At 43.2% G+C, this 10,344-nt stretch overlaps 1 protein-coding gene across 1 annotated transcript in view; it reads left to right on the top strand.

Moving 5' to 3' along the window:
* Positions 1-9,292: 9,292 nt before the first annotated feature.
* LOC143800762 (vomeronasal type-2 receptor 1-like) overlaps positions 9,293-10,344 on the top strand; it is an 82,759-nt gene continuing 81,707 nt past the window's right edge. Inside the window, exon 1 of the mRNA XM_077281209.1 lies at positions 9,293-9,442. Within this exon, the coding sequence (XP_077137324.1) occupies positions 9,293-9,442 (150 nt within the window). The remainder of the gene's footprint in view (positions 9,443-10,344) is intronic.

The following is a 10,344-nucleotide window of genomic DNA, read 5'->3' as shown; positions in this document are numbered from 1 at the left end:
CATGTGAAAATAAAAAATCATTTTTCTTTCCTCAAAAATGATGTTTTAGCAGGCAATTTTTTATTTTCCCAAGGGTAACAGGAGAAATTGGACCCCAAGAGTTGTTGACCAGTTTGTTCTGAGTACAAAGATACTCCATATGTGGGGGTAAACCACTGTTTGGGCACAAGTCGGGGCTCGGAAGGGAAGTAGTGACGTTTTGAAATGCAGACTTTGATGGATTGGTCTGCGGGCATCACATTCCATTTGCAGAGCCCCTGATGTGCCTAAACAGTAGAAACCCCCCACAAATGACCCCATTTTGGAAACTAGACCCCCCAAGGAACTTATCCAGATATGTGGTGAGTAGTGTTGAGCATTCCGATACTGCAAGTATCGGGTATCGGCCGATACTTGCTGTATCGGAATTTCCGATACCGAGATCCGATACTTTTGTGGTATCGGGTATCGGGTATCGCAACAACATTAATGTAATAATGTGTAAAAAAGAGAATTAAAATAAAAAATATCGCTATACTCACCTGTCCGACGCAGCCGGGACCTCAGCGAGGGAACCGGCAGCGTTGTTTGTTTAAATTTCGCGCTTTTACTTGGTTACGTGAGGTCCCGGCTTGTGATTGGTCAGGGCGGCCATGTTGCCGGGACGCGGACCAATCACAGCAAGCCGTGACGAAATTATGTCACGGCTTGCTGTGATTGGTCCGCGTCCCGGCAACATGGCCGCCATTAACCAATCACAAGCCGTGACGTCACGGGAGGCTGGACATGCGCGTATTTTGAAAAGCGCGCGTGTCCAGCCTCCAGTGACGTCCCGGCAACATGGCCGCCATTAACCAATCACAAGCCGGGACGTCACGGGAGGCTGGACATGCGCGTATTTTGAAAAGCGCGCGTGTCCAGCCTCCCGTGACGTCACGGCTTGTGATTGGTTAATGGCGGCCATGTTGCCGGGACGCGGACCAATCACAGCAAGCCGTGACGTAATTTCGTCACGGCTTGCTGTGATTGGTCCGCGTCCCGGCAACATGGCCGCCCTGACCAATCACAAGCCGGGACCTCACGTAACCAAGTAAAAGCGCGAATTTTAAACAAACAACGCTGCCGGTTCCCTCGCTGAGGTCCCGGCTGCGTCGGAGAGGTGAGTATAGCAATATTTTTTATTTTAATTCTTTCTTTTACACATTAATATGGTTCCCAGGGCCTGAAGGAGAGTTTCCTCTTCTTCAGACCCTGGGAACCATCAGGAATACCGTCCGATACCTGAGTCCCATTGACTTGTATTGGTATCGGGTATCGGTATCGGATTGGATCCGATACTTTGCCGGTATCGGCCGATACTTTCCGATACCGATACTTTCAAGTATCGGACGGTATCGCTCAACACTAGTGGTGAGCACTTTGAAACCCCTAGTGCTTCACAGAAGTTTATAACGCAGAGCCGTGAAAATAAAAAATAATTTTTCATACCTCTAAAATTATGTTTAAGCAAGCAATTTTGTATTTTCGCAAGGGTAACAGGAGAAATTGGACCCCAGTAATTGTTGCCCAGTTTGTCCTGAGTATGCTGGTACCCCATATGTGAGGGTAAACCACTGTTTGGGGCGCACGTCAGGGCTCGGAAGGAAGGGAGCACCATTTGACTTTTTGAACACAAGATTGGCTGGAATCAATGGTGGCGCCATGTTTGGAGACCCCTGATGTGCCTAAACAGTGGAAACCCCTCAATTCTAACTCCAACACTAACCCCAACACACCCCTAACCCTAATCCCTACTCTAGCCATAACCCTAATCACAACCCTAACCCGAACACACCCCTAACCACAACCCTAACCCCATTCCTAACCCTAATCCCAACCCTAACCCCAACCCTAACCCCAACTTTAACCCCAACACACCCCTAAACCTAACCATAATCCTAACCACAAGCCTATTCTTAACCCTATCTCCATCCCTAGCCCTAATACCAACCCTAACTCTAATTCCAACCCTAAGGCTATGTGCCCACGTTGCGGATTCGTGTGAGATTTTTCCGCACCATTTTTGAAAAATCCGCAGGTAAAAGGCACTGCATTTTACCCGCAGATTTCCAGTGTTTTTTATGCGGATTTCTATTGAGGAACAGGTGTAAAAAGCTGCGAAATCCGCCCAAAGAATTGACATGCTGCAGAAAATACAGCGCAGCATTTCCGCGCGGTATTTTCCGCACCATTGGCACAGCGGATTTGGTTTTCCATAGGTTTACATGGTACTGTAAACCTGATGGAACACTGCTACCGTAGCCAAATCCGCACCATGTGCACATAGCCTAATTCTAACGCTAACCCTAGTTCTAACCCTACCCATAACCCTAACCCTACCCCTAACCCTACCCCTAACCCTAACCCTGCCCCTAACCTTAACCCTAGCCCTAGTTCTAACCCTAGTTCTAACCCTAGTGGAAAAAAAAATATTTTCTTTATTTTATAATTGTCCCTACATATGGGGGTGATAAAGGGGGGGGGTCATTTACTATTTTTTTTATTTTGATCACTGTGATAGGTTTTATCACAGTGATCAGAATGTAGCTGGAATGAATCTGCCGGCAGGCAGATTCGGCGGGCACACTGCACATGCGCCCGCCATTTTGGAAGATGGCGGCGCCCATGGAGAAGACGGACGGACACCGGGAGGCTCGGTAAGTATGAGGGGGGGATTGGAGCACAGGGGGTTGATCGGAGCACGGGGGGTGGGATCAGAGCACGGGGGGAGCGGACAGGAGGACGGGGGAGCGGACAGGCGGACGGAGGGGACTATGAGACAGATCGGAGGACTGGGGAGGTGATCGGTGGCGGTGGGGGGGACCGATCAGGGTTTCCAGCCATGGCCGATGATATTACAGCATCGGCCATGACTGGATTCTAATATTTCACCAGTTTTCATAGTGAAATATTACAAATCGCTGATTGGCTGTTTCACTTTCAACAGCCAATCAGAGCGATTGTAGCCATGGGGGGGGTGAAGCCACCCCCCCTGGGCTGAAGTACCACTCCCCCTGTCCCTGCAGATCGAGTGAAATTGGAGTTAACCCTTTCACCCGATCTGCAGGGATGCAATCATTCCATGACGCCACATAGGCGTCACAGGTCGGATTGGCACCGACTTTCATGACGCCTACGTGGCGTCATGGGTCGGGAGGGGGTTAAGTAGTTGTTGTTAATATAACACTGCTGTTGGCCTACTAGTGTGGTTGGGGCCTACTAACGGTGTCTGCCGCTGCTTTCTGTTCTCCAATGTACAGAGCTGAGCTTCAATCTTCAGGCTCTCATTAAGTTGTTGTTTATATAACACTGCAGTTGGCCTACAATTTTGGTTGGGCCTAGTAACGGTGTCTGCCGCACCTTGGTGTTGTCCTGTGTTATTTTCCAGAGCTTCAATCTTCAGGCTTTCGGGCTAGATTTGTAATATTAAACTGCATTGGGCCTACTAGTGTGGTTGGGCCCTTAAAACGGTGTCTGCCGCTCCTGGGTTTTCTCCTGTTTTGTTTTCCCAAGCTTCCATCTTCAGGCTTTCGGCCTTTATTTGTAATATTAAACTGCATTGGGCCTACTACTGTGGTTGGGCCCTTAAAACGGTGTCTGCCGGTGTATCCTGGGTTTTCTACTCCACTGAACAAAGCAATGCCGCCTGGTTAGTCCTGTTACCAATTTTGAAGTGCATTTAGCCTACTTTATTATTTGGGCCTATATCTGTGTTTCATCCTCATCCTGCCCATTGCCCAGCCAGTGCTAGATGAGTCTTGTGGTACATTGACCCAGACCACTACATTCCCCTTGCACGCTACACAGCCACAATCTGACCCTGCTGAAAGTCAGGTTCCCCTTCCTGCATACTATACCACCTTACACAGGGACAAAGAGGAAGGTGCAGATGAAAGTGCAGGTTCCTTCATCAGGTGGGGGGGCATACTCGTTGGCGACGTCACAGGCACAGGGCCCCTCAGAGTACGCAGAAGTGTCGCTGCCGGTGGGAGGCGCCCCCGCCGTGCAAACACACCGCCGTACTTTGAGGGGCCCTGTGCCAGTGCCAATGCCAACGAGTGGGCCCCCCCTGCTTGCTCAGGATCACAGCACTTGCAAAGTTGAAATACTTACCTCTCACTGCTCCACCGCCGTGACGTAGTCCACGTTTCCTGGGCCCACTAAAAACTTGAACCAGCCCTACCCCCCACAACTTTAGCCACATGACCCCCAATTTCCAATGCACAACTATTATTATAAAGTTAATTAAGATTGACAAGCTTCAGAAACAAGAATGGATGTTTTTGCCATTAAAATGGGCACTGTAGGTGTTTTCCTGGCCCCCACTCACTGCCGACTATGCTTCCCCATTGACTTGCATTGGGTTTTGTGTTTCGGTCGATCCCCGACTTTTCGCGATAATCGGCCGATTGCACTTGACTCGACTTTTGAAATAGTCGGGTTTCGCAAAACCCGACTCGACCCCAAAAAAGTAAAAGTCGCTCAACCCTACTAATAACTGTAAGATATAATATTGTTGCGCTCCAGGAAGACATCCAGGCCTCTCTTGAACCCCTTGACTGAGTTTGCCATCATCACCTACTCAGGCAAGGAATTCCTGATTCTCACTGCCCTAACAGTAAAGAATCGTCTTCTATGTTGGTGGAAAAACCTTCTCTCCTCAGATTCAGTGAATGCCCATTTTGACCGTCACATTCCTTGGTATAAACAGATCCTCGGAGAGATATTTGTATTGTCCCCGTATATACTTATACATGGTTATTAGATCGCCCATCAGTCATCTTTTTTCTAGACGTAATAATCCTTATTTTGCTTATCTCTCTGGGTATTGTAGTTCCCCCATCCCCTTAGTTAATTTTGTTGCCCTCCTTTGTACTCGCTCTAGTTCCATTATATCCTTCTGAGCACCGGTGCCCAAAACTGTACACAGAACTCCATGTGTGGTGTAACCAGGGATTTGTACAGAGGCAGTATAATGTTCTCATCATGTGTATCCAGACCTCTTTTAATGCACCTCATAATCCTGTTTGCCTTGGCAGCTGTTGCCTGGCACTGGCAGCTCCAGGTAAGTTTATCATTTACTAAGATCCCCAAGTCCTTCTTCATGTCAGATTTACCCAGTGGTTTCCCGTTCAGTGTGTAATGGTGATTTTGATTCCTTCTTCCCATGTGTATAATTTTACATTTATCATTGTTAAACCGCATCTGCCTCTTCTCGGCCCAAGTTTCCAACTTATCCGGATCCATCTGTAGCAGAATACTATCTTCTCTTGCATTGACTGCTTTACGTAGTTTTTTTTATAAAATATTGATATTTTACTGTGTAAACCTTCTAACAGATCATAGTTGACCAAGCATTTAAGCATTGAACTAGGCCAAAACGCACTTCAATGCAATAATTATATACCACACTGATATGGGAGGGACCATAACAGCAGAACAGCAGAAAGTGACCAAAGACAAAAAAAAGGAATAAGATATATGGCAATCCGATGGCTATGGAAAAACAAATGTCCCCAAAGGAAAAATAATTGTACATAGAGGGAAAAAGAAAAGGCGTTTTGCATCTAGAACAATATCTCCCTGTAAGTTCCCAGGCGTGTGTGGTGCATATGGTTTCCAGGGTCTGGAGGAGAGGAGACTCTCCTTCAGGCCCTGGGATCCATATTCATGTAAAAAATAAAAATAAAAATAAAGAATAAAAATAAAAAATATGGATATACTCACCCCTCCGACGGACCCTGGCTCTCACCGGTGCAAGCGTCCGCCTCCGTTCCTAAGAATGCAGTGAGTGAAGGACCTTCGATGACGTCGCGGTCACGCGACCGCTCACGTGACCGCTCATGTGACTGTGATGTCATCGAAGGTCCTTCACTCACTGCATTCTTAGGAACGGAGGCAGACTCTTGCACCGGTGAGAGCCAGGGTCCGTCGTGGGGGTGAGTATATCCATATTTTTTATTTCTATTCTTTATTTTTTAAATGAATATGGATCCCAGGGCCTGAAGGAGAGTTTCCTCTCCTTCAGACCCTGGGAACCATCCAGGATAGCTTCCGATATTTGTGTCCCATTGACTTTTATTGGTATCGGGTATCCGTATCGGCGATATCCAATATTTTTTGGATATCGGCCGATCCAATCCGATACCGATACTTTTGAATATCGGAAGGTATCGCTCAACACTAATGTTCGCCCAATTCAAAGGGTCCTCAGTTACCTGCTGAGGGTGTGCGGTTGCTGCCAGGTGGTGCAATTAGAGAATGGTGCTGAGTCCAACCCCGCGCCCGATAAGCGCCGTTTCGCAGTAAATGCTTCTTCCAAGGGGGCGTGTTTTCTTAAAGGTTATTTCCCATTCCCCTGCCTTTTTATATGGTTTTTATGTTGTAACAAATAAAATATATAAATTGTATTCCTTTTTTTTGTCTTTGGTCACGTTCTGCTGTTATGGTCCCTCCCATATCAGTGTGGTATACAAGCATTTTACTACTATGGGTCAAATGCTCGGTCAACTACCTGTGTTACTATGCTTACATACAGTGGCTTGCGAAAGTATTCGGCCCCCTGGAACTTTTCAACCTTTTCCCTCATATCATGCTTCAAACATAAAGATACCAAATGTAAATTTTTGGTGAAGAATCAACAACAAGTGGAACACAATTGTGAAGTTGAACGAAATTTATTGGTTATTTTATTTATTCTATTTGTGAAAACTCAAAAACTGAAAAGTGGAGCGTGCAATATTATTCTGCCCCTTTATTTTCAGTGCAGCAAACTCACTCCAGAAGATCATTGTGGATCTCTGAATGATCCAATGTTGTCCTAAATGCCTAATGATGATAAATATAATCCATCTGTGTGTAATCAAGTCTCCGTATAAATGCACCTGCTCTGTGATAGTCTCAGGGTTCTGTTTAAAGCACAGAAAGCATCATGAAGACCAAGGAACACAACAGGCAGGTCCATGATACTGTTGTGGAGAAGTTTTAAGCCAGATTTGGATACAGAATGATTTCCAAAACTTTAAAGATCCCAAGGAGCACTGTGCAAGCAATCATATTGAAATGGAAGGAGTATCATATCATTCAAATCTACCAAGACCCGGCCGTCCCTCTAAACTTTCATCTCAAATAAGGAGAAGACTGATCAGAGATGCACCCAAGAGGCCCATGATCACTCTGGATGAACTGCAGAGATCTACAGCTGAGGTGGGACAGTCTGTCCATAGGACAACAGTCAGTCGTGCACTGCACAAATCTGGCCTTTATGGAAGAGTGGCAAGAAGAAAGCCATTTCTCAAAGATATCCATGAAAAGTGTTGTTTAAAGTTTGCAACAAGCCACCTGTGAGACACACCAAACATGTTGAAGAAGTTGCTTTTGTCAGATGAAACCAAAATCGAACTTTTTGGCAACAATGCCAAACGATATGTTTGGCGCAAAGGCAACACAGCTCATCACCCTGAACACACCATCCCCACTGTCAAACATGGTGGTGGCAACATCATGGTTTGGCCTGTTTTTCTTCAGCATGGACAGGGAAGATGGTTAAAATTGATGGGAAGATGGATGGAGCCAAATGCAGGACCATTCTTGAAGAAAACCTGTTGGAGTCTGCAAAAGACCTGAGACTGGGACAGAGATTTGTCTTCCAACAAGACAATGATCCCAAACATAAAGCAAAATCTACAATGGAATGGTTCACAAATAAACGTATCCAGGTGTTTGAATGGCCAAGTAAAAGTCCAGACCTCAATCCAAAACTGATAGAGACATACCCCAAGCAACTTGCAGCTGTAATCGCAACAAAAGGTGGCACAACAAAGTATTAAGTTAAAGGGGCCGTATAATATGGCACGCCCCACTTTTCAGTTTTTGAATTTCCACAAAAATGTTAAATAATCAATACATTTCGTTCAACTTCACAATTGTGTTCCACTTGTTGTTGACTCTTCACCAAAAATTTACATTTGGTATCTTTAGGTTTGAAACATGATATGTGGGAAAAGGTTGAAAAGTTCCAGGGGGCTGAATACTTTTGCAAGGCACTGTATTTTTATCATTAGTGCTCTACCAAGGTAATGTTTGCACCACATGAGTTTGGATGGAAAAACAAGAACAATTTGAATGGTTGAATGAGGTATTAGGGCTCCCAGAAAAAAGGCTATCACGGCTCCCTCACCCACCTCATCTTATTTAAAATTTCATATCAAAGCTGTAAATGCTGGCCCAGACCCTGATACCTCATGCATGGCCCATGGCTGACTACTGCTGTGCCAATATCAAATTTCTACTGTGAGTCAATTGATGCCAGTTTTCCTGATATCTGCCACTAATTTTGGGCAAAGTTTTTGCTTCAAGGTGGGTCTCCTCTATGGGTGTTGCCTGAATTTGGCAGACCTCTAAGAGCAGCAGGCCTCCACCTGTTGCTGATCAATGTTTGCCTTAGAAATGCTGCTCCAAGCCCTGTGACAGGCATCAATGTTGCACAATTACACTATTTGAACTCTGGGTCCATTGATGCCACTTTTCCTGGTGCCTGCCTCTAATTTGAGCAGTTTGTGAAGTTTTTGGCCCTCCTAAGGTGTTGTCTATGTGTTTGGTATTGCCTCCCATTGAATTCAAGGGGTTCAGGTATGTTCGATAAGCTGTTCAGTGAATATCAGGACTTTCACCTTTACCGAACCTTGAAAAGTTCACTCATCTCTAACCTGGATAATACTATACTGCGATATTGCATTTTTAGAAATTCTTTACACTAGGTTTCTTTACACCAAGAAGAGCAGGAAAAGCTTTTGCCAAACGCTATGAAGCTAATCTTCTACAGACTACACTAAGTATTAATCTAAAGATTTTAAATAATTACGTATAAAATAAAGGACTTTCTTGCTTCTTGAATATGTCATTTCAAAAGATGAACATTTTTATTTGTATGAGCGACATTTAGAAATGTAAGCTACTTTGTCAGGATCGAGTTAACAAGACAATTTTATTTAGTCATATAAAGAAAAAAAGTAGGACACATCTGGTAAGTTTAATATTACAGTATCACTTAATTACATATTGTAAATAACTCCAATAGTTATATAATGTGTGGGATGTTGCTTTCTCTATCACAGATGAAAATCTTCATTGACCCGTGGCAGATGCTGAATCCCTGAATTCTGCGAAGATTAGATTACCCATTGGCAGATTTATTTGACAAAATTACTGTAATTTCAGAATTTCTTACCATCTAGTAATGACAACTGTAATAATCCTGTGCCTTTCTCTTTATATGACTTTGACAATCTCCACTACGTGTAAGCTGAGAATACAAAAGGCAATCGAAGAAAATGAATATCATCAGCATGGGGACGTTATAATCGGAGGAATATTCACTGTTAATTTAAACATGGAAGAGATTCCAGCAAGTACAAATCAGACAGTAATGTTTTGCAATGGGTAAGTCAAAATAAAAAATTGCCTTCATGTATGAGTGCAAAATGATCATGAAAATTATTTGTATCTACTTTTAGAAATAATTGATTGGCAGAATAATTTGAACAATGTATTAATGTGAACTCAAGTTTTGCTTGTCAGAAACATACAAAAGAGGTTTTTTAGACCACGGAAAAAATATGTTTGCTTTTTTACAGTCTAGATGGCAGCTCAGCCCCGATAAAACAACTGTATCTAAAATTGATAAAAGCATTTATCCCAGTATCTTTGTATTAAGTATTGCTACTAACAATGATTTCACAAATTATACATTGTATTGCTAGAATTCATTTTCTTTCGTTTTGCTTTTTTATTTTGTTTGTTAATACTGCTCACTTTTGTTATTTGTTTTTTTTTATTATTTGTGTTTGTTTATACTGTGCATTTCTGTAAGTTGTGTTTAGTTTTTTGGTTTGTTTATACAGCTCACTTGTGTTAGCCGCTTTTATTTTTTTTGCTTTCTTATTTTTTTGAGTCATTCTAACTATGCTCATAAAAGTATTTTTTCATGCAAATCACTGAAAATGTTTTTCTGTCAAAGCAGGATAAGTTAAGTCTCAGCAAAGTTAATGCTGTAAAAATAAATGGCATAATTGCATGTTTTTCACCATATAACTTTTATATAATATATAAATTTATCTATTTTTTTTTTACTTTTTTTCAGTGCTACATATGGTAAAATGAATGATTTCATTAATTGGATCAAAAATAAAAAATATATGACTCGTCAAAGAAAATTAGGGAAAAATTCAAAAATGTGAAATGTTATTACTATGTTAGTAAGTTTTGAAGATCTTGTCATTGCCATTTTCTATCGACATCCATGCAACCGTATTGTAAACAATTTGA

Source organism: Ranitomeya variabilis, chromosome 1 (assembly GCF_051348905.1).
Source record: "Ranitomeya variabilis isolate aRanVar5 chromosome 1, aRanVar5.hap1, whole genome shotgun sequence".
Lineage (NCBI taxonomy): Eukaryota > Metazoa > Chordata > Amphibia > Anura > Dendrobatidae > Ranitomeya > Ranitomeya variabilis.
This window is presented reverse-complemented; position numbering and strand designations above follow the sequence as displayed.